General features: G+C 38.4%; 1 protein-coding gene across 5 annotated transcripts in view; it reads left to right on the top strand.

Moving 5' to 3' along the window:
* TOGARAM1 (TOG array regulator of axonemal microtubules 1) overlaps nt 1–25,592 on the top strand; it is a 107,505-nt gene that overhangs the window by 7,430 nt on the left and 74,483 nt on the right. For all 5 annotated transcript variants that reach the window (XM_010341110.2, XM_010341109.2, XM_010341111.2 and 2 more), the window contains exons 2-3: nt 21,798–21,954; nt 25,295–25,429. In XM_010341110.2, coding sequence (XP_010339412.1) covers nt 21,798–21,954; nt 25,295–25,429 — 292 coding nt within the window. The remainder of the gene's footprint in view (nt 1–21,797; nt 21,955–25,294; nt 25,430–25,592) is intronic.

Genomic DNA, 25,592 nt, shown 5'->3' with positions numbered 1-25,592 from the left:
CGTTTTTGATGGCTGCATAATATTGCATGGTGTATATGTGTCACATTTTCCCTATCCAGTCTATCATCGATGGGCATTTGGGTTGGTTCCAGGTCTTTGCTGTTGTAAACTGTGCTGCAGTGAACATTCGTGTGCATGTGTCCTTGTAGTAGAACTATTTATAATCCTTTGGATATATACCCAGTAGTGGGATTGCTGGGTCAAATGGAATTTCTATTTCTAATCCTTGAGGAAATGCCACACTGCCTTCCACAATGGTGGAACTAATTTATACTCCCACCAACAGTGTAGAAGTGTTCCTATTTCTCCACATCCTCTCCAGCATCTGTTACCTCCAGATTTTTTAATGATAACCATTCAAAATGGCATGAGATGGTATCTCAATGTGATTTTGATTTGCATTTCTCTAATGACCAGTGATGATGAGCATTTTTTCATATGTTTGTTGGCCTCATGTATGTCTTCCTTTGTAAAGTGTCTGTTCATATCCTTTGCCCACTTTTGAATGGGATCATTTGTTTTTTTCTTGTAAATCTGTTTTGGTTGTTTGTAGATTCTGGATATCAGCCCTTTGTCAGATGGGTAGACTGCAAAAATTTTTTCCCATTCTGTTGGTTGCCGATTCACTCTAATGACTGTTTCTTTTGTCTTGCAGAAGCTGTGGAGTTTGATTAGGTCCCATTTGTCTATTTTGGCATTTGTTGACAACGCTTTTGGTGGTTTGGTCATGAAGTCCTTGCCTACGCCTATGTCCTGAATGGTTTTGCCTAGATTTTATTTCTAGGGTTTTTATGGTGTTAGGTCTTATGTTTAAGTCTTTAATCCACTGGAGTTAATTTTAGTCTAAGGTGTCAAGAAGAGGTTCAGTTTCTGCTTTCTGTCCATGGCTAGCCAGTTTTCCCAACACAATTTATTAAACAGGGACTTCTTTCCTCACTGATTGTTTTTGTCAGATTTGTCAAAGACCAGATGGTTATAGATGTGTGGCATTGCCTCCGAGGCCTCTGTTCTGTTCCATTGGTCTATATCTCTGTTTTGGTGCCAGTACTATGCTGTTTTGATTACTGTAGCCTTGTAGTATAGTTTGAAATCAGGTAGCGTCATGCTTCCTGCTTTGTTCTTTTTGCTTAGAATTGACTTGGCTATGCGGGCTCTCTTTTGGTTCTATATGAAGTTTAAGGTGTTTTTTTCCAGTTCTGTGAAGAAGATCATTGGTAGCTTCATGGGGATAGCATTGAATCTATAAATTACTTTGGGCAGTATGGCCATTTTCACGATATTGATTCTTCCTAACCATGAACATGGGATGTTTCTCCATCTGTTTGTGTCCTCTCTTATTTCATTGAGCAGTGGTTTGTAGTTCTCCTTGAAGAGGTCCTTTATGTTCCTTGTTGGTTGTATTCTTGGGTATTTTATGCTCTTTGTAGCAGTTTTTAATAAAAGCAGTGTTTAGAAAAAAATCACAAAAGCAGCAATGTGTAGGGTTTTTGTTTGTTTTTAGAAAAGCTAGATATTGGAGACTGGAAAACCGGTTAGATACTTATTGGACTGATTTAGATGTGAGTTGTTCAGTTTTCTGAGAATTAGCAGGGTATCAGCATTAGGCAAAAAGGGATGGATGCAAGAGCTATTTCAAAGGATTTAGTGACTAAGTGTTGGAGGAGAGGGAGAGAAAGAAGAATAACTCTAAAATTTGAACAGTGTTAACTAAATGCATCATAGATCCATGAAAAGACATAAGAAAGCCTAGAAGGAGGAAGTTGATTTGTTGGGAAGTAAGAATTTTTGGTAAAGGAAGATAGAATATTCTACTTGAATTAGAAGAGTATTATTTAAAAGACATGAATATAACTGGAGATGTAGATACTGGAAGTTGTGTGCTAAAGTAATTGCTGAGAATGGATGGTCTCTCTAGTGAATGAAATACGGAGCAAGAGAAAGGGTAGGATCAAATCTTGTTATACAATCCCATTTAGGGAATAGCAGCAGAAGATATAACCAAATAAAGCAAAGGAAGTATGGTTTTAGAACTAGGTTTTAGAATCAAGTGGTGAGGGATTTTAAGGAATCATCAGTAGTGTTAAATGCAGCTCAGAGCTTGGGGAGAATGAAAATTGGAAAGCACCATTTGTTCTTATATATCACAGCCTACTACTTGTAAAATGATTTTTGAAGGTACTTTTCTCTTAACTGTATCTTTCATAATGTCGTCTTAAGTTTTCTGATTGTAAAAAGATTATACATGCTCCTTATAGAATATTTGAAAAATATGAAAAAGCATAAAGGATAATTTTTTGCTTTTTTGTATTTCAAAAAAATTTTTTTTTTTTATTGCATTTTAGGTTTTGGGGTACATGTGATGAACATGCAAGATTGTTGCATAGGTACACACTTGGCAGTGTGGTTTGCTGCCTTCCGTCCCCTCACCTGTATCTGTCATTTCTCCCCATGCTATCTCTTCCCACCTCCCCACCCCCCCGTTCCTCCCCCATTTCCCCCCAACGGACCCCAGTGTGTAGTGCTTCCCTCCCTGTGTCCATGTGTTCTCATTGTTCAACACCCACCTATGAGTGAGAATATACGGTGTTTGATTTTCTGTTCTTGTGTCAGTTTGCTGAGAATGGTGGTTTCCAGGTTCATCCATGTCCCTACAAAGGACGTGAACTCATCGTTTTTGATGGCTGCGTAATATTCCATGGTGTATATGTACCACATTTTCCCTATCCAGTCTATCATCGTTGGGCATTTGGGTTGGTTCCAGGTCTTTGCTATTGTAAACAGTGCTGCAATGAACATTCGTGTGCACGTGTCCTTGTAGTAGAATGATTTATAATCCTTTGGATGTATACCCAGTAATGGGATTGCTGGGTCAAATGGGATTTCTATTTTTAGGTCCTTGAGGAATCGCCACACTGTCTTCCACAATGGTTGAATTAATTTACATTCCCACCAACAGTGTAAAAGTGTTCCTATTTCTCCACATCCTCTCCAGCATCTGTTGTTTCCAGATTTTTTAATGATCGCCATTCTTACTGGTGTGAGATGGTATCTCAATGTGGTTTTGATTTGCATTTCTCTGATGACCAGTGATGATGAGCATTTTTTCATATGTTTGTTGGCCTCCTGTATGTCTTCTTTTGTAAAGTATCTGTTCATATCCCTTGCCCATTTTTGAATAGGCTTGTTTGATTTTTTCTGGTAGATCTGCTTTAGTTCTTTGTAAATTCTGGATATCAGCCCCTTGTCAGATGGGTAGGCTGCAAAAATTTTTTCCCATTCTGTTGGTTGTCGATTCACTCTACTGACTGTTTCTTTTGCCGTGCAGAAGCTGTGGAGTTTGATTAGGTTCCATTTGTCTATTTTGGCTTTTGTTGCCATTGCTTTTGGCGTTTTGGTCATGAAGTCCTTGCCTACACCTATGTCCTGTATGGTTTTGCCTAGATTTTCTTCTAAGGTTTTTATGGTATTAGGTCTGATGTTTAAGTCTTTAATCCATCTGGAGTTAATTTTGGTGTAAGGTGTCAGGAAGGGGTCCTGTTTCTGCTTTCTGCACATGGCTAGCCAGTTTTCCCAACACCATTTATTAAACAGGGAGTCCTTTCCCCATTGCTTGTTTTTGTCAGGTTTGTCAAAGATCAGATGGTTGTGGGTGTGTTGTATTTCCTCTGAGGCCTCTGTTCTGTTCCATTGGTCTATATCTCTGTTTTGGTACCAGCACCATGCTGTTTTGATTACTGTAGCCTTGTAGTATAGTTTGAAGTCCAGTAGTGTGATGCCTCCTGCTTTGTTCTTTTTGCTTAGAATTGACTTGGCTATGCGGGCTCTCTTTTGGTTCCATATGAAGTTTAAGGTGTTTTTTTCCAGTTCTGTGAAGAAGATCATTGGTAGCTTGATGGGAATAGCGTTGAATCTGTAAATTACTTTGGGCAGTATGGCCATTTTCACAATGTTGATTCTTCCTAACCATGAACATGGAATGTTTCTCCATCTGTTTGTATCCTCTCTTATTTCGTTGAGCAATGGCTTGTAGTTCTTCTTGAAGAGGTCCTTTACATTCCTTGTTAGTTGTATTCCTAGGTACTTTATTCTCTTTGTAGCAATTGTGAATGGCAGTTCGTTCTTGATTTGGCTCTCTTGAAGTCTATTACTGGTGTATAGGAATGCTTGTGATTTTTGCACGTTGATTTTGTATCCTGAGACTTTGCTGAAGTTGTTTATCAGTTTCAGGAGATTTTGGGCTGAGATGATGGGGTCTTCCAGATATACAATCATGTCATCTGCAAATAGAGACAATTTGATTTCCTCCTTTCCAATTTGGATACCCTTTATTTCTTTTTCTTGCCTGATTGCTCTGGCTAGAACTTCCAGTACTATATTGAATAGGAGTGGTGAGAGAGGGCACCCTTGTCTAGTGCCAGATTTCAAAGGGAATGCTTCCAGTTTTTGCCCATTCAGTATGATATTGGCTGTTGGTTTGTCGTAAATAGCTTTTATTGTTTTGAGATACGTTCCGTCAATACCTAGTTTATTGAGGGTTTTTTAGCATAAAGGTTGGTGAATTTTGTCAAAAGCCTTCTCTGCATCAATTGAGATAATCATGTGGTTTTTGTCTTTGGTTCTGTTTATGTGGTGAATTACGTTTATGGACTTGCGTATGTTGAACCAGCCTTGCATCCCCGGGATGAATCCTACTTGATCATGGTGGATGAGCTTTTTGATATGCTGTTGCAATCGGTTTGCCAGTATTTTATTGAAGATTTTTGCATCTATGTTCATCATGGATATTGGCCTGAAATTTTCTTTTCTTGTTGAGTCTCTGCCGGGTTTTGGTATCAGGATGATGTTTGTCTCGTAAAATGATTTGGGAAGAATTCCCTCTTTTTGGATTGTCTGGAATAGTTTCAGAAGGAATGGTATCAGCTCCTCTTTGTATGTCTGGTAGAATTCAGCTGTGAACCCATCTGGACCTGGGCTTTTTTTGAGTGGTAGGCTCTTTATTGCTGCCTCAACTTCAGACCATGTTATTGGTCTATTCAGGGTTTCGGCTTCTTCCAGGTTTAGGCTTGGGAGGATGCAGGTGTCCAGGAATTTATCCATTTCTTCCAGGTTTACTAGTTTATGTGCATGGAGTTGTTTGTAATAATCTCTGATGATGGTTTGGATTTCTGTGGAATCTGTGGTGATATCCCCTTTATCGTTTTTTATTGCATCACTTTGGTTATTCTCTCTTTTCTTTTTTATTAATCTGGCTAGTGGTTTGTCTATTTTGTTGATCTTTTCAAAAAACCAGCTCCTGGATTTATTGATTTTTTGAAGAGTTTTTTGTGTCTCTATTTCCTTCAGTTCTGCTCTGATCTTAGTTATTTCCTGTCTTCTGCTAGGTTTTGAGTTTTTTTGATCTTGCTCCTCTAGCTCTTTCAATTTTGATGATAGGGTGTCAATTTTAGATCTCTCCTTTCTTCTCATGTGGGCACTCATTGCTATATATTTTCCTCTAGAGACTGCTTTAAATGTGTCCCAGAGATTCTGGTATGTTGTGTCTTCGTTCTCATTGGTTTCTAAGAACATCTTTATTTCTGCCTTCATTTCATTGTTTATCCAGTCAACATTCAAGAGCAAGTTGTTCAGTTTCCATGAAGCTGTGCGGTTCTGAGTTAGTTTCTGCATTCTGAGTTCTAACTCGATTGCACTGTGGTCTGAGAGACTGTTTGTTATGATTTCTGCTCTTTTGCATTTGCTGAGGAGTGATTTATTGCCAATTATGTGGTCAATTTTAGAGTAGGTGTGATGTGGTGCTGAGAAGAATATATATTCTGTGGATTTGGGGTGGAGAGTTCTGTAAATGTCTATTAGGTTTGCTTGTTCCAGGTCTGTATTCAGGTCCTGGATATCCTTGTTGATTTTCTGTCTGGATGATCTGTCTAATATTGACAATGGGGTGTTAAAGTCTCCCACTATTATTGTGTGGGAGTCTAAGTCTCTTTGTAAGTCATTAAGAACTTGCCTTATGTATCTGGGTGCTCCTGTATTGGGTGCGTGTATATTTAGGATCGTTAGCTCTTCTTGTTGCAGTGATCCTTTTACCATTATGTAATTTCCTTATTTGTCTCTTTTGATCTTTGTTGCTTTAAAGTCTATTTTATCAGAGATGAGAATTACAACTCCTGCCTTTTTTTGCTCTCCATTTGCTTGGTAGATCTTCCTCCATCCTTTTATTTTGAGCCTTTGTGTATCCTTGCATGTAAGATGGGTTTCCTGGATACAGCACACTGATGGGTTTTGGCTTTTTATCCAATTTGCCAGTCTGTGTCTTTTGATTGGGGCATTTAGTCCATTGACATTTAGGGATAGTATTGTTATGTGTGAATTTGATATTGTCATTTTGATGCTACCTGGCTGTTTTGTTGGTTAGTTGATGCAGATTCTTGATTGTGTTGATGCTATTTTACCATTTGGTGTGTTTTTGGAGTGGCTGGTACTGGTTGTTCCTTAATATGTGTAGAGCCTCTTTCAGGAGTTCTTGTAGAGCAGGTTTGGTGGTGATGAAATCTCTGAGTGCTTGCTTGTTCACAAAGGATTTTATTTTTCCTTCACTTATGAAGCTTAGTTTGGCTGGATAGGAGATTCTGGGTTGAAAGTTCTTTTCTTTAAGGATGTTGAATATTGGCCCCCAATCTCTTCTGGCTTGTAGGGTTTCTGCTGAGAGATCTGCTGTGAGTCTAATGGGCTTCCCTTTGTGGGTAACCCGACCTTTCTCTCTGGCTGCCCTTAACATTTTCTCTTTCATTTCAACCCTGGTGAATCTGACGATTATGTGCCTTGGGGTTGCTCTTCTTGAGGAATATCTTTGTGGTGTTCTCTGTATTTCCTGGATTTGAATATTGGTCTGCCTTACTAGGTTGGGGAAGTTTTCCTGGATAATATCCTGAAGAGTATTTTCCAGCTTGGATTCATTCTCTTCATCACATTCAGGTACACCTATCAGACGTAGATTAGGTCTTTTCACATAGTCCCACATTTCTTGAAGATTTTGTTCATTCCTTTTTGTGCTTTTTTCTCTGTTCTTGCCTTCTCTTTTTATTTCATTGAGTTGATCTTCGACCTCTGATATCCTTTCTTCTGCTTGGTCAATTCGGCTGTTGAAGCTTGTGCATGCTTCACGAAGTTCTCGTGTTGCGTTTTTCAGCTCCATCAATTCACTTATACTCCTCTCTATGCTGTCCATTCTTGTCAGCAGTTCGTCCAATCTTTTTTCAAGGTTCCTATTTTCTTTGCGTTGGGTTAGAACATGTTCTTTTAGCTCATTGTAGTTTCTTACTACCCACCTTCTGAAGTCTGATTCTGTCATTTCATCACCCTCCTTCTCCATCCGGTCTGGTTCCCTTGCTGGTGAGGAGTTGTGATCCCTTTTAGGAGGAGAGGTGTTCTGGTTTCAGGAGTTTTCATCCTTTTTGCGCTGGTTTCTTCCCATTTTTGTGGGTTTATCCACCTGTTGTCTGTCTCTGTCCCAGGGAGTTGGAGCTTTATGAGTTTCCGTTGCACTACTGCCTTTTTTGATTTTTCTTTCAGGTCTGACCCGCCCAGCTAGCAGCAGGCCTAGCCACTGCCTGCCCGCAGGGGCTTTGCTGAGCTGCTGTGGGCTCCGCCCAGCTGCCCTGAGCTCTTCCCTGTAGTCCTTTTTATATGGGGGTAGTTAGAACTGTCTCGGCAACGGTGGCCCCGCCTCTGTTATGGCGGATTCTCTCTGTTGTGGCAGGTTGCCTCGGCAACGGCGGGTTGCCTCGGCAGAGGCAGCCTGCCTCCCGTAGCGGTGGAGACTCTCAGTATTGGCGGAAGCCCCTCCCCCACGGAGCCGGATCGTCCTGGTTCAGCTGTGCTTGGTTTGGAGGGCTCAACCCAGAGGGTTTCCAATTACTGTTTTTGTTGTCATTGTTGTTGGGGGTGGAGGGGTGGGACCAACGGAGCCTGATCACCTGGCTCCCTGACTTAGAGTCTTTTCTTTTAAGTTGAACGACCCCGCGTTCCGGTCTCTTGTTGAAAAGGCGCCGGGATCTCCCATGCTGCGACTCACGGAGTCGGCTCGAACTGCGGCGCCGGCTCCTGGCGGATTTTTTGCCTAGGAATCTCCTGGCCTGACTCGCTATTTCAGATGAATGGGCAACTCTGCCGTCTCAGAGGTCTGCTCGCCAGCTAAGAGGGCTCCCAGACCAGTGTCTTTTGTACGGAGAACCGCAGCAACAGGGAGTGGTCACAGCAGCCGCGCGGGGGGAATCAGCCCCAAGGGGGCCAAAACAGCCGCACCGGCTGGGACTGCGACGCTGGCGACCCCTCTGCCTGGGTATCTCCTGGTCTGTGGGCAATAAGAGTTCGTCTGGAAATGCGGCGTCCACTCACCCTCTGCACTTTCACTGGGAGCTGAAGTCCTGAGCTGTTCTTAGGCGGCCATCTTCCCAGCATTCTCAAAAAATTTATCTTACTCCTAGAGGTCTGCAATTAATATTTTGTTGCCTATGCTTTCTTTTTCTTTCTTTTTTTTTTTTTGTTATTATTTATTTTTTTTTTTTAAGACAGGGTTTCATCATGTTGGTCAGGCTGGTCTTGAACTCCCAACCTCATGTGATCCGCCCACCTTGGCCTCCAAAGTGCTTGGATTACAGGCGTGAGCCACTGTGCCCTGCCTATTTTTTATTTTTTTTTAAAAAGTGATCCTTGGTGCTAATTGTTGCCTATACTTTCATTATCATTTCAATTTATGTATACAGGTGTAGATTCTTTTTTCCACCAATGAAAGTTTCCCCATTTTTACTTAACTATTTTTTGCTTTCTTGAGATGGAGTCTCCCTCTGTCACCCAGGCTGGAACTCGGTGGCACCGCCTCAGCCCACTGCAAACTCCACCTCTTGGGTTTATGTTATTCTCCTGCCTCAGCCTTCCTAATAGCTGGGATTGCAGCCGCACACCACCATGCGTGGCTAATTTTTGTATTTTCAGTAGAGATGGGATTTCACCATGTTGGCCAGGCTGGTCTTAAACTCCTGGCTTCAATGTGATCCTTCTGCCTCGGGCTCCTGGAGTGCTGGGATTATAGGCATGAGCCACTGCACCTAGCCTGAACATTTTTTTCTTTTAACATCAAATAATCTGTAGTGGGATCTTTGATAGCTACTCAATATTATATCATGTATTATTGCAGTGTGTTTAGCTCATCTCTTACTTTGGAATATTTAGACTTTTAATTCTGTTTTTGTTTCTACTATTCAGTGGATTTTTTTGTGCTGACGTATTACAGATAGATGAACAGATAACTGATATTCCAAGTTTGTATCTCTTTCTATTAGGAGTATTTTATGGGTTAATGGAGTCAAGTAATCAGATATCCCTAGCTGGCTACCATTTAGCTTTATTTTTCCTAACAGATTTCACTACAGTGTGGTGAGAATCATAGTCGTCAGTAACCTAGACTAAAAAGTAAGGAGTATATTTGCTTCATGTGTATATGGGTACTAGGTCTGTAGTTTGTTCAAGGTAGAGGAATTGATTATTCTATGTCACTGGGATGTAGAAACGGGCAGTTTTACTAGAATGTTATAGGCAGGGACCAAATTTAAAAGTTTATGAGGTGGGTTGATAAGGAAACAGCAGTAAGCAGTTATTCAGCATCTGTCTTTTTAATCATCTAATCTATGCAGAGCTGAGTGGGAGTTTATAAACTATTCTTCGTAGCACTGCCCTAGGATTTTTGTCTCTTTTAGTATTTAGCACATGTGAGTCATTTATTCCTTCTCCTCAATGATGGTAAGCAATATGATGGTAGGGACTTTTATTTTTTGTTTAATTAATTTTTGTTTTCGTAACAACACTAACTACAGTGCTCTTCCCACAAGTGTCAACAAATATCTGTTAAATGAGAAAACCTCTAAGGGTTCGACAGTGAAAGAAAAGACCAAACAATATAGTAGCACCAGGGTATGGCAGGATAAGTTATTACTGTGTTTTATTTTTAAGTAGGGAACACCTGATTTGGAAGAGTCAGAAAGGAGCCATCTGTGAATTAAATATACCTACACTGTGTCTTTATTATGGTAGATGTTGGACATACAAAATGCAGGAAATTCAGTCCCTGCAGTCATATTGGAGAGGGAAAGGAAAGGAGGTATGTTCCTAAGTAAAGATTGAATGGGTCAAGAACACAAGTATAGAGAGAGGTTAGCTTTGGGATAGAGGAAGAAATCTTTTTCTTTGAAGCTAAAGGGAAAACAAAGAGAAGATGACATAAAATATTAAAAATTTTTCAAGTAGCAGGAAACAGTGTGTGTTTTAAGTTAAAAGAAAGGAAGATATGAGGTCTAGTCCAGTGTTTATCCAATTTTATTGTGCATATGAATTGCCTCAGAATCTTGTTAAAATACAGATTCTGATTTAGTTTGTCTAAACTGGGGCCTGAGCCTGCATGTTGAATAAGGTCTTAGGTGTTGCTGATGCTGGTGGTCTGTGAACCATATTGTGAGAACAAGGCTTCCAGATTCTGTTAAATTTAGAGGCAAGTAAGAATGAAAAATAGGGACTAGGGATTTTAAGAATTTGGAATTTCGAATAGTTAATATAATGAATTTGATAAGAAAGTAGAAAAACTAATATTATTAAATTGTACTAATGTGTTTGGAATGGATTAATCCTAAAACTTGAGATTTTCCTTGAATGTTGGATTGTTTTTGATAAGGTTTAATTTTCTTTTTAAAATTTTGTTGTGATGCCTGAAGAATTAAAAAAAAAATTTTGTCATGCTTGTAAAAATCACGAACAACAGAAAAGCATGTCTATTCTTAGTATAGATGTTGTTTATGTCAGAGCTATGTAGAATGAACTAGTGATAACAATATTTTACAGCAGAAAATTTTGAAGCTACTGCTGGTTATGTAAGTCTTTTAAGGCATTTGTTTTAGTCACCTTGTAGCAATAGTGGGTAAACTAATTAAAATTTGGCTAGCACTAAGAATATTAATTTCTATTTTACTTTTCATGTGAAAATTGAATTTTAGAAAGTTTATAAGAGAAAACTTCTTATTGCCTTAGCATATGACTGTGAGATATGCATCTGCAGATAAATGTTACAATGTTTACTCAGAGTAACAATATTTGAAGCAGAGTAAGAAAGTGAGAATATCCATATCTTTTAGAAGAAACAAACTGGTTAAAAATGATTTAAAACAGGCTAAAAACAGGGAAAATATTTTAATAGTATATAATATTAAAAATATATCCATTTTTGGGAAATGTTTTATCATTTCTGTGATGTTAATATATCTTTAGACACACACGAACGTGGAATTAAATGATACCATTTAAAATTTCAAAAATGTTAAATAAATTTAAACATAACCTTAGAAGTGTATTAAATAGGCCGGGCACGGTGGCTCAAGCCTGTAATCCCAGCACTTTGGGAGGCCAAGGCGGGTGGATCACGAGGTCAAGAGATAGAGGCCATCCTGGCCAACATGGTGAAACCTCGTCTCTACTAAAAATACAAAAAAATTAGCTGGGCATGGTGGCGCGTGCCTGTAATCCCCGCTACTCAGGAGGCTGAGGCAGGAGAATTGCCTGAACCCAGAAGGCGGAGGTTGCAGTGAGCTGAGATCGCACCATTGCATTCCAGCCTGGGTAACAAGAGTGAAACTCCGTCTCAAAAAAAAAAAAAGTGTATTAAATAAGACAGTGTATCTATTATATTTATTATTATATTTATTTTTATCATCTTTAAAAAGCTATAACAGCTGGAGGTGGTGGTTTGTGCCTGGAATCTCAGCAGTTTGTGAGGCTGAGGCTGGAGGATCACTTGAGGCCTGGGCAATATACAAGACTCTGTCTCTAAAAAAAATAAATACAAAGAAATTAGCTGGGCATGGTGGTGAGTGTCTGTAGTCCCAGCTACTTGGGAGGCTGAGGTAGAAGGATCAATTGAGCCCAGGAGTTAAGGTATGCAGTGAGCTATCATTTTGCCACTGCACTCCAGCCTGGGTGACAAAGTAAGGCCTCATCTCTAAAGATATATAAAAATAATAATTAGAAAAAAAAATTGAAAACAAAGCTATACCAGTTCCCTTAATAATGAACAAAGTATATCAATTATCTTGTATACATATTTCTCTTTCCCTGTAACTGTTGTACCTAGAATATTGTCAGCTGTATATATTAAATACAGCCTTACCCAAAGAAACCAACTTTTGTTTCCTCTCAGACACAGACAAAAAGTCATATACCCCAAAATCTTTTTATCTATGAATATACATTCAGATCCTTTTTAACTGGCAAAAATAAGCATGTGTGTTAACATCATCCAAAAGCGTGTGTGTGTATATATAGATATATACTTTAAACCAGCAGTCCTCAATCCTTTTGGGACCAGGGACCAGTTTCGTGGAATACAATTTTTCCATAGACTAGGGGACAGGGGATGGTTTCAGGATGAAACTGTTCCACCTCAAATCATCAGGCATTAGATTCTTAGAAGGAGTGTGCAACCTAGATTCCTTGCATGTGCAGTTCACAATAGATTTGTGCTCCTATGAGAATCTAATACCAGTGCTGATCTGACAGGAGACAGAGCTCAGGCAGCAATCCCAGTGATGGGGAGCTGCTGTAAATACATTTGAAGCTTTGCTCCCTTGCCTGCTGCTCACCTCCTGCTGTGGTCCAGTTCCTAACAGGCCAGGACCAGTACCAGTCCATGGCCCTGGGGTTGGAGACCCCTGCTTTAACCTATTCATTGGTTATTCTATGACATAGAAATGTAAGACACAAGTGTAAATTATAAAAACAAGTTTGATGATCAGTCATTTGTGTTTTTATCTTAATTAGAAATTGTTCAGAATCTAAAGAGTTTTCATTAGTTCAATTTTAGTCTAAAATCTTAAGGTTAGCTACAGTCTAAAAATTACAATAGAAGCTGATATATTTAGCATTATAGGATTTATGACATTATAAGAATTGACCTCTTTTTATCAAGGTATTGTCTTAACTTAGTTAAACACATGATTTTACAATTTTATATTTTGAAAGTAGTGATGTTAATGTATACAATCTGTGAAACCATTAGAGGAAATTTGAGAAATTTAAGTTGATTAGGTTTTTCAGGAAAAACCTATGATAGGTTTTGCACAACTATATCATACTAATATATATGATAGTTTGCAGAACTATATGATACTAATGTTATTCTTACATGGTGGTAAAATCCAGATAAATAGCTGTTTTTAAACAAGGCTAATTTGTCCAAATAGCTAATTTAATTAGATTTATTATGTGATCTTTTTTGTTGTTGTTAGAGACACAGCCTTGCTCTGTTCCCCAGCCTAAAGTGTAGTGGCATAATCATAGCTCACTAAACCTCAAACTCCTGGGTTAAAGCGATCCTCCTGCCTGAGCCTCTTGGGTAGCTGGGACTAAAGGCTGGGGCCACCACACCCAGCTAATTTTTAATTTTTCAGTAGAGACAGGATCTTGCTCTGTTGCCTGTTACCTAGGCTGGTGACAAACTACTGGCTTCAAGTGATCCTTCTGCCTTGGCCTTCCAAAGAACTGGGATTACAGGCATGAGCCACCATTTCTGGCCCAACTTTCTCTAAACAGTTATATATCGGATACTACAGATACTAAACCTTTCAAGTTTGTTAAAAAAAAAAATTTTTTTTTTTTTTGTTCTTTAACCAAGTGACTAAGGTAATTAAACTCACAACTAACCTGATTTTCACCTCAGTTTACATTTTGGCAACAATATTTTTTTCTTAAAGAGACAATACATTTAAATACATAAAAACAAAAAAACGTTAAAAACTTTTGAGTATTATTTAGTCCAATATGATACAGGCACCTAAAATACTAATATGATGTTTATGAGCCAGTTGAAACAGGAGCTTGTTCCAGCTGATTTTATCCTGATTTATTAATACTGCCCATAGGGTAGACAGCATGTATCAATTTGTGTGCTCAAAAATATACCCATGAAATGACACATTTTTTCCTTTTCTACGATATAGATAATCTAATTTTGATAAAGCAGCAGAATTTAAGATGGAAGCAGGTACCAAACTATTAATAATGTTGATCAGCTACAGAAACAAAAACATATATTCCTTGCAGCAGAAATACCATTGTTGAGTGGTAGTGGCAACTATATTTTCACAAATTCTTTGAGATTCTTCCTTTGAAGAGTTGAAGTCTAATTCCCCTCTGAGTGTGTTTGGATTTAATAGTTCATTTCTAACAAATAAAATTAGAAGTAATAGTATGTGATTTCAGAAACTAGATCATAAAAAGGAGCCGCAGCTTCCATGTCGGTTGCTCTCGCTCACTTGACTTGCTCTCAAGGAAGCCAGTTGCCATGTCTTGAGAAGCCCCTTGGGAGGCCCAAATGGTGGAAAAGAGGCCTCCTGACAGTAGCCACATGAGTAAACTTCAGTGATTCTCAAGTATCTGTCAAGCCTTCAGTTCACAGCAGCCTAGCTAACATTTTGACTGCCACCTTAGAGTAACCTGAACCATCCAACTAAGTCACTTAGCCAGAATCATCCAGCTAAGCTACTTCCAAATTCCTGTTCTACTAAAAAAGAGATAACAAGTTCTACTGAAAAAGAGATAGCAAGTGTTTATTGTTTTAATCTACTGTTTTGGGATAACACATTAAACAACAATATATAATGAGAATTGTAATTCTCAGAAAAGACACTTTTTTTTCAGTGTCCATATCCTATATAATGACATTGAATTTTCTTTGTTTTTAAAATGGTAAACTTGCCTAAGATTTGGAAAACTATTAAATACTATTTTATTTGGCTTTTGGAAAACATTTTTCTGACTCGCTTCATCTAATTTTTAATAAATGTTTTCACCATCCTTTCTTTAACTTTATAGTTCCAAAGTAATGTTAATTTGTAGTTATTCAATTATTTGTAGAAATCAAAGATAACTGATCATAGAATGTTGTAAATTTTCTTTTCTTCTATGGTATTGAATTCCATTTTTGTAGATAGTGACAGGTATTAGGTCTATAATAAGCAAACATAAAAAAGCCTTGAGTTTCTAATGGAAAAGAAGAGTAAAGGAGCAGCCTGTATTAGTACATTAAAAAATAAATAAATAAACTGTATTAGTCTGTTCTCACACTGCTATAAAGAATCAGCACTTTGGTCAAAACCATTGGTCAACAAGTCTCTAGGAAGTTCCAAGCTTTTCTACATCTTTCTGTTTTCTTCTGAGCACTCCAAACTCTTCTGGCCTCTGCCTGTTACCCAGTTTCAAAGTCGCTTCCACATTTCCAAGTGTCTTCATAGCAGTACCCCACTACCTCAGTACCAATAAACTATGATAGTCTGTTCTTACACTGCTATAAAGAACTGCCCAAGACTGGATAATTTATAAGAAAAGAGATTTCATTGACTCACAGTTGTGCATGGCTGGGGAGACCTCAGGAAACTTACAATCCTGGTGGAAGAGGAAAAAACACATCTTACATGGCAGCAGGTGAAAGAGAGTGAGTCTGTAAAGGAAGAACTGTTAGAGACTTACAAGACCATCAGATCTCATTTGAATTCAGTGTCATGAGAACAGCATGGGGGACATGGTCCCCATGATCCAGTCACCTCCTACCAGGTCTCTCCCTTGACATGTGGGGTTGATGAGGATTACAATTCAAGATGAGATAGATTTGAGTGGGGACACAAAGTCTAACCATATTATAAACATACACCAAAAGACCAATAAGGAAACCAGATTCCAGATTCCCTGCCAGGTGCCATGTGACTAAGAATACTATCATCCAGCAGAAATCACTAAATAGACCGCAAAATCAAAACCAGTTTTACCCACTGTTGCCATCTCTGTGAACACAGTTGTCCATGTGCTCAGTCAGAATCAGAAGCAGACTCAGCCTTTGCCAAGAATACAGTTGCACACTTATCTTTGTGTATTATATTGTGGTATATGAGCCACATTGCTCAGTCACTTATATGAGGAAAGTTTAACTGAGAACGCAAGACTCTAGGTCTCAGAAAGAATGCAATTTCAGGCCACATGTTTAACTCTTCTGTTTGGAGTCAGAGGAACAACTATTAGTGAAACATACAGAAATAAATGTCAAACAAGGAATCAGAGATGTTTAGTTGGTTATTTCACACACTAGTTATTTTACATGCAGTTTGCAATATTTTTTCCTCTGATCATTCCTGGTTCTTCCTTGATTCAGCTGATTACCTTACTTTTTAGCACATATGAAAACAAACTGCACACAAAATAAGTAGTATATATTTTGTTTGCACATTTTATGGGTAAATTGGTCAGCTGACAGCTACAGAGAATTCAGTGTGGGTATTCTACCCTTGTATAGGCAGTCTACAAATATTTTTAAAAAACACTTTAGGCTTTTTCTTTCCTTTCCTTTTTGAGATGGGGCCTTGCTATGTTGCCCAGGCTGATCTTGAACTTGGGCTCAAGTGACCCTTCCACCTCTGCCTCCCAAAGTGCTGGGATTACAGGCGTAAGCCACCACACCCAGCTGACACTTTTTTTTTTTTGAGACAGTGTCTCCCTCTGTCTTCCAAACTGGAGTGCCTTGGCACAGTTAATGGCTCACTGCAGCCTCAACCTCCCAGGCTCAAGCGATCCTCCCACTTCAGCCTCGTAAGGTTCTGGGACTACAGGAATACACTAGGCCTGGTTAATTTTTTATTTTTTTTTTAGAGATGGGGTCTTGCCATGTTGCCCAGGCTGGTCTCAAAACTCCTGAGCTCAAGCAATCCTCCTACCTCAGCCTCTCAAAGTGCTAAAAATTAAAAGAAAGAGCCACTGTACTCAGCCTTAGTTATTTTTTTTAAATTTATTTTTAGCTATGTAGCATATGTGACAGTCTTTCTAAAGTCTACCAGTCTCATCTGTCAGCACTGCTACCTTAAACCATGTATACAGCATTTCCCTCAATGGAATTTTTCCTTTTTAATATGAAAAAAAAAAAAAAAACTGGGGAACAATCAAAGGAGAATGGCACATCTAGTCAATGGAATGTTATGCAGACATTAGAAATAATTTGATGTCCTTGAACTCAACAGTTCCATTTTTAGAACTTTTATACTATAGGAATATAATATACAAAGATATGTGTGTAACAATGTTCACTGCAATGTTGTGGGTAATAGTGAAAAGTTGTGGCAGAGAAAATGTCCATCAGTAAGGAACTGTGAGTCTGAAATAAGATATGTATGGTCTTACATGGAAAAATGTCTCCGTATTTACTGTGTGCCACAGTATCATGTGATCTATTTTGTTTTTTAAAAATAGCTTGTTGAAGAATGGTTATATATAGAAAAAGAGTTGTTAACAGGATTTATCAATAGCATTTCAGTGAAAGGGGTCCCAAAGAATAATTTAAGTTTATATCTTATTTCTAAGTTTGTATTTTTTAAATTTAATTTTTTTGAAAACTTCGGTATTTTTTGTATTTTTTAGAATAAGCAATTATTATTTTTGTAAATAAAGTTTATAGCCAGGCATGGTGGTGTGATCCTGTAGTCCCAAGTACTTCGGAAGCTGATGTGGGTGAAGCACTTGAGCCCATGAGTTGTAGGCCAGCCTAAACAACATAGTGAGACCCTGTATCTTAAAAATGGTAATAGTAATAATAATAATAATAATTGTATAGCACTTATAAGGCGTTTTAACAGCATGGGAAGTACTTTTAATATAATGTGAAGTGCAAAAAGCCGGATATTAAGTTTTCATATAGTATTTCTTTTTTTTGAGACAGAGCGTTGCTCTGTCGCCAGGCGCCAGGCTGGTGTGCAGTGTCGATCTTGGCTCACTGCAACCTCCGCCTCCCAGGTTCAAGCAATTCTCCTGCCACAGCCTCCCGAGTAGCTGGGAGTACAGGTACATGCCACCAGGCCCAGCTAATTTTTGTATTTTAGTAGAAATGGGGTTTCACTGTGTTGGCCAGGATGGTCTCGATCTTTTGACCTCATGATCTGCCCACCTTTGCCTCCCAAAGTGCTGAGATTACAGGCCTGAGCCACTGCGCCCGGCATTTTTTTTCCCCCGGGTCTTGCTCTGTCACCAAGCTAGAGTACAGTGGCATGATCTCAACTCACTGCAACCTCCACCTCCCAGATTCAAGCAATTCTTCTGTCTCAGCTTCCAGAGTGGCTGGCACTACAGGCACACTCCACCATGCCCGGCTAATTTTTTGTATTATAGTCGAGACGGGATTTCACCATGTTGATCAGGATGGTCTCAATCTCCTGACCTTGTGATCTGCTGCCTTGGCCTCCCAAAGTGCTGGGATTACAGGCATGACTGTTTTTTCTAAAGTGTACATAGGAAAATATAAAGATAAATACAATGATCTTTACAGAAGGTGACTGTGGTTAATGGGAATAAACTTGTTTAATGCCAGAAAGAACTGGTAAAAGGTGAACAGTTCAAAAACTGGAGGTCAAGATAAAGTTTAGTACAAGTTCAGTAAAGCCAGGAGTATAGGTGATTTCTGAGAGAATAAGATATTAAAAGGTGTTCTGGTAATTTGCTACCAAAATAGAATTAAAACTATTTTTAAGATGCTTTAGTATTCTCTGCCAAAAGCTAAAATAAGATACATTAGGTCAAAGGATTAAACAAGAGTAAATTTTTGTAGTCTTTTTATGAAAAACATGCAGGGATTCAAATGCAAAGGTTAAGACGTAATAGGCTGTGTGTAATGGCTCACACCTGTAATCTCAGCACTTTGAGAGGCCAAGATGGGCAGATCACTTGAGCCCAACAGTATGTGATCAGCCTGGGCAACATGGCAAAAAACAGTCTCTACAAAAAATACAAAAAATTAGCTGGGCATGGTGGCATGTGCCTGTAGTCCTAGCTACTTGGGAGGCTGAGGTGGGAAAATCACCTGAGCTGGGGAATATTGGAGCTGCAGTGAGCTGTGATCATGCTACTGCATTCCAGCCTGAGTGACAGAGTGAGACTCTATTTTAAAAAATAAAACAGAACAACCACAACAATAACAAAAGATTGAAACAGTAGACAACACTATAAAAATTTCAAACCATTATTAATATTAAGTGTGAAACTTGCTTTTTTATATTGCTTTCATTTACTATAAGGAATGAAATAAATGTTAGGTATTAACTGCAAGGACTGAAAATTCAGTTCCATGTTCCTGAGGTGCTTTAAATAGACTACTTCACATTTTGTAACATTAACTCACAACTCTTTCAAGACTTACGAATTCTGTTTTCTTTTACTCTGAAAACTTTTTCTTCATTCGTTGTTTTGTCCCATCAAAACTTACCCTAATGAAAATCATTTGCTTTTATGGGAGACCTAAATGGGTCTTTCACATTAATAAAATTGGTATGTCGCCGGGTACGGTGGCTCACGCCTGTAATCCCAGCACTTTGGGAGGCCAAGGTGGGTGGATAACGAGGTCCAAAGATTGAGACCATCCTGGTCAACATAGTGAAACCCCATCTCTACTAAAAAATACAAAAAAAATTAGCTGGGCATGGTGGCGCGTGCCTGTAATCCCAGCTACTCAGGAGGCTGAGGCAGGAGAATTGTCTGAACCCAGGAGACGGAGGTTGCGGTGAGCCGAAATGGCGCCATTGCACTCCAGCCTGGGTACCAAGAGCGAAACTCCATCTCAAAAATAAATAAATAAATAAATAAATAAATAAATAAAAATAAAATAAAATTGGTATGTCCTATAGTCTGCCTTCAGATGCACAATCTGCTATAGCAAAACTTAATCTCTGCCTGACTTCTCAAAATTTCTGAAAATGCCACTTTCACATACACACACATACAAATGCATCACCACCCTCATTAACGTTACCACCCCCACCAGTTGTTGTATGTATCTGGCCTATATACTAATATCTGTTTGCTAAACAGAAATTAATCACAAAGTAAATCTAACATAAAATGTATCCCTTACTGAAGAATTATTTCTGGATTACTCATGATTTTAGCTGTGTTAATACATCATCTTTTTAATATATCTGATCAGGATTTGACTATAATTGGTTTCGTTTTTATTCCATTATATCCTTTCAATACTGACTACTGTATAATCAATCATGGAAGTTAACTGGGTTTTGAGAAAATAAAGTCATTCCTTTTTTATCTGGGCATTCTTCTTTTTTTTTTTTCTTTTTTGAGACAGAGTCTCACTGTGTTGCCCAGTCTGGAGTGCAGTGGCATGATCTTGGCTCACTGCAAACTCCATCTCCTGGATTCAAGCAATTCTGCCTCAGCCTCCCAAGTAGCTGGGACTACAGGTGTGCACTACTATGCCTGGCTGAGTTTTCTATTTTTACTAGAGATGGAGTTTCACTGTGTTAGCCAGGCTGGTCTTGAACCCTTGACCTCAAATGTTCCACCCACCTTGCCTCTCAGAGTGCTGGGATTATAGGCATGAGTCACCACACCCAGCTGAGGGCATTCTTTTTTTTGAGATAGGGTCTCAATTAGTAACTCAGGCTAGAGTGCAGTGGCACAGTCTCAGCTCGCTGCAGTCTCTACTTTCTAAGCTCAAGTAATCCTCCTACCTCAGCCTCCCGATTAGATGGACCCACAGGCACGTGCCACCATGCCTGGCTAATTTTTGTAGATACGGGATTTCACCATGTTGCCAAGGCTGATCTCGAATTCCTGGGCCCAAGTGATCCACCCGCCTCCATCTTCCAAAATGCTGAGATTACAGGTGTGAGCCACCACACCTGGCCTCATCTGGGCATTCTTAATTTTGTTAACTGATCATTTCTGGTTTAATTTTTGAAGGAGGTAATGGGTTTTTCACAAAATTTGATGATGAATAACGTGTACCTGAGGCATAATAGACATATCTTTAATTTTATTGTGCTATTTGATACTTGGAAAAGTTTACAAAGAAACATACTGACAAGGTTTACAGTTCACCACATGTCTAGATTTGAGTCTGTCTATAAGCTCCAAATAAATACATAGGAAGTATAATGTCCTGTCAATTCATTCAGTTTTTTAAATGTTTTATAGCCATGTTGAATATCAGGTGATCCAGGACAATTGAGGTCATCATTGGTGAAGAAGAATCATGCTGTCATGTAGTTCTTTACCTGATTATGTGTAACTTTAAAATTGTATTCTGGCACCTTTGTTCCTTAATGATCATAATGGGGTTTATGAGAAAGGACTTGAAAACCATGAAGTACTAGACATATAAAAAGTATTATTTACTGGTTTTAATTAAGAGACCTAGGGAAAGAAAAGCTCCTAAGGGAACTTGACATAGGTTGCCAGGTCATTTACATTGGCATTTGGGCTACAGATATGGCTAATAAGTTTGCCTCAGTAAGAACAGTATGGTAGAATGCTTGCTTGTTCAGTGGCCTCCAATTAGCACTTATTGTCTAGTACTCAAACAAAAATAGCATAGTTTGAGGGGTTATGCTGCTCAGTCAGATCATTCTGGTTGTCATTTCATCCTATTTGTCATTTGTATTCTCTCCTTCCTTGTTGCCAGATGTATACTGTAGTGATGGTAAGGAACAGTAAAGGGTTGGGGTGAAGTAGGAAGAAAAAAAATTGGCACTTCTGTTCTGGAATGAAAAGTACTGTTAGTGTACCATACTAAATATGGATGGTTTATCTGTATAATTATATATTTAATAAAGTAAAATTTATTCTAATCTGAATTTCTTAATTGTGTCTACTTACTTTGTTATATTTATTACCAGGTAGAATTAACACAAATTTGCTAATTTATGATTCTGTTCTTATAGTTCTCAACATATGATTTCATCCCGTCTCCAAAATTAAAGCCCTCTCAAGGAATGCCAGTCAATGATGATTTATGTTTCAGCAGAAAAAGAGTATCAAGAAACTTATTTCAGAATAGTCGTGATTTTAACCCAGATTCTCTTCCTGTCTGTGCTGCTGGTAAGTACAGGTTGTTGATGGTGGACATGCTGAACTAAATTAGAGACTTCTTTTGACTTCATAGTGCATTCAAGGACTCATAGAACTTTTAATCTAGTAGGCAGTTCAGATTCAATAAGTTATTTATTGAAGATTTGATAAGAATAGACACTTACACATTATTATCTCATAAAACCCTGGAGAGTTTCTCATTGAAATTGTTTAAGTGTTAATATAGGGCAATATTTGCTTAATACGTCATCCATATTTATTGAGTATCTTCTATGTGTCAGGTGCTTTTCTAAGTACTGGGGGTCTGCCTAATAGAGCTTGCATTCTACTGGTAATGACAGCAGACATTACATAGATACAAGACTCAGTAAGTTAGCTGATGATAAATGCTATGAAGGAAAACAAAGCAGAAAGAAGGCCATATTCAGGAAAGAATATTTAAAGCAAACCACTCTATGTATCAGGAGTAAAGAATAAATAATTTCAGGAAGAGGGAACAGCACAGAGTAAGAGAGAAGTGTGTGGAACATGTTTGAGAAATATCAAAGAAACTAGTATGTCTGGAATGAATTGAGAAAGGGGAAAATAAGTAGAAAATTAACGACTAATAGGGGTCCTTATTTAAGGCCTAGTGGACTTGTAAGTGAACTTCACCTTATACTCTGAATGAGGAGCATTTTGAAGAAAGAATTGACAACACTTGTTGCCAGGCTTATTTTGGATTTTATTATTAAAATAGATGAGAGTGTATTAGTCTGTTCTCACACTGCTATAAAGACATACCTGAGACTGGATAATTTATAAAGAAAAGAGGTTCAATTAGCTCATGGTGCTACGGGCTGTACAGGCTTCTGCTTCTGGGGAAGCCTCAAGAAATTTACAGTCATGACATAAGGTGAAGGGGAAAGAAACATGTCTTACATGGTGGGAGCAACAGGAATAGAGTGAAGGGGGAGGTGCTACACACTTAAACAACCAGATCTTGTGAGAACTCTTTCATGAGAATAGCTCCAAAAGGGGAAATCTACCCGCATGATCTAGTCACTTCCCACCAGGCCCCACCTACCTCCAACATTGGGGATTACCAATTCAACATGAGATTCAAGTGGGGCACAAAGCCAAACCATATCAGAGAGCAAGATCAAAACAGGAAGACTGATTAAGAATCTGTTATATCATCATGGCTAGAGTTGATGGAGGCTTTACCCAGGATAGCAAGAATGTGGTAAGGAGTGATTAGATTCTGATTATATGTCAAAGGTAAAGTTGATATAATTTGCTGGTAGATTGAGTATAGAGTGAGAAAGAAGTGTCAAGAATGCTATAAGGATTTTTGGCCAGAGCAACTGAGAACATGTTTAATTGACTAAGTATTATAGAAAGTAAGTATTACGGCGCTTCAGAGGAAATGGTCAGTGTCATTGACCGTATCTTTTAGAAGAAAAAGGAGAGTGTAGGAAGAAACTGTCTTTGTGGATAGTCAATATACTAAATGACCAGATCATTTAGAAAGAGGTTGAAGCTGGGTGCTGTGGCTCATGCCTGTAATCAAAGTTTGGGAGGCTGAGTTGGGTGGATCACCTGAGGTCAGGAGTTCGAGACCAGCCTGACCAACATGGCAAAACCATGTCTCTACTAAAAATTTTTAAAAAATTAGCCAGGCATGGTGATGTACACCTCTAATCCCAGCTACTCAAGGGGCTGAGGCAGGAGAATTGCTTGAACCTGGGAAGTGGAGATTGTTGTAAGCTGAGATCAAGCCACCATACTCTTGCCTGGGCTACAAGAGAGAGACTGTCTCAAAATAAATAAATAAATAAATAAATAAATAAATAAATAAATAAAAAGAGGTTGAGCTTGAGTTCTAAATAATCATTTAGGATTTCAAGATATAGCACTCACGTAGTTAGAAAAATTGTGGTGTACTGACAAAGTGATATCCATTAGAAGGGAAAATGACTTAGAAGGTAAAGATTTGACTATGTTACAGATTTAAAAATTTATTTAACACGTAAATGGTAACAGTTTTCAAAATTTGTTGGCCATGAATTCAGATATATTATTCAGTAAACATTGTTCTCTAGGAGAATTTATGGACCTTTATGCAGTGAAATTCTGTAGTATTTTCATACAAAAATGGAATTTTATAATGACTGCATAGTTTATTTTATTGTTTAATAGAGAAGGAGAAATACAAGAATATATCCAGTTATGTTTATAGCATTTTTAATTTTGATTTTTATTTATCTGTACCATTGAGAAGCTCATTTCCTTGTTGTACAGATTTTAAACACCTGGAGAATAAGACGATATATAACCTAATGCTTGATGGGACATACGAATTACAAATATTATAAGAATTCAAGAGAGGAAGACTTAAGTATTGAAGTGGTTTCAGAAAACTTCAGTAAAAGGTTGAGCTTGACTTTAAAGAAGGGAGGGGCTGGGCGCTGTGGCTCATGCCTGTAATCCCAGCACTTTGTGGGGCCGAGGCAGGCGGATCACCTGAGATGAGGAGTTTGAGACCAGCCTTGGTTAGCTGAGGCAGGAGGATCACCTGAGCCCAGGGAGGTCGAGGCTGCAGTGACAAGGTCCAGCCTCGGTGACAAGAGTGAGACCCTGTCTTAAAAGAAAAGAAAAGACATCCAGGACACGAAAGGTAAAGAGGCTAGATATGACAGGGAGAGAATGCTTTTTTAAATTATACAATTTTAGAACTACAAAGGATGGGCTCATTTAATAGAGGAATAAACTAAACGCCAGAGGAGTCATTATCACCTTTTTTTCTTTAGACTTATTCTCCTTCCCGGGAATAACCTCAGTCAGACACAGATGGGGAAACAGGAAACATGCCTGGATAAGCTTAGAATCTACATGTATACTGTATAGTATATTAGGGAAGAAAATAAAAGAGGTTGTAGTGGTTGCAGTGAGCTGAGATCCCACTACTGCACAAAAAATGTAAAATAAAAGAGAAAAGAAAAGAGTTTGGTGACAGGGCTTTGGGTAGTACATGTACTGCAAATACTGGAAAGAAGGAAATCCCAGGTCTGGAGAAACATTCCATGGTGAGAGAAAGGAGAACATAGGAAGAAACTGCCTTTGTGGATATTCTTCAACACCCCTCTCTTTTTCCTGTTCTTTGCTAGTCTGTCTTCTGTCCTTTAACTGCTGCCACTAATCCAATTTGCTAATGTCAAAACCTTTATCCCTTTCTTGCTTGCCTAGCTCATTGCACTTATACACTTCTATTTCCACCCAAATTACACCAACATTTATGAAATAAGATGTGTTCATGAAATAAAGTTAACTTTTGCTTTCATGTTTTCTCCCCTCCTTTTTTCAAAAGATACTACTGGGACTCATCAAACAAATCTTTCTGGGAAATGTGCACAACTTGGGTTTTCACAAATATGTGGTAAAACTGGCAGTGTGGATTCTGACCTACAATTCCTAGGGACAACTAGCAGCCATCAAGATAAAGGTAAAAGTTTGAAGTTTACTTGAAAACAAATGATTAATAAATATTATTTGGGGATTCCAGCACTAACTTACGTGATATTTTGTGTAATCATACTTGTCACAAAAAAGAAAAGGATTTTGTTATATTTTTAATAACATTTTTTATCACTGTTACCCTAAAGTAT

This window comes from Saimiri boliviensis, chromosome 2 (assembly GCF_048565385.1).
Source record: "Saimiri boliviensis isolate mSaiBol1 chromosome 2, mSaiBol1.pri, whole genome shotgun sequence".
NCBI classification, from domain to species: Eukaryota; Metazoa; Chordata; class Mammalia; order Primates; family Cebidae; genus Saimiri; species Saimiri boliviensis.
The sequence above is the reverse complement of the archived record's forward strand: the minus strand, read 5'-3'. Positions and strand labels throughout refer to the sequence as shown.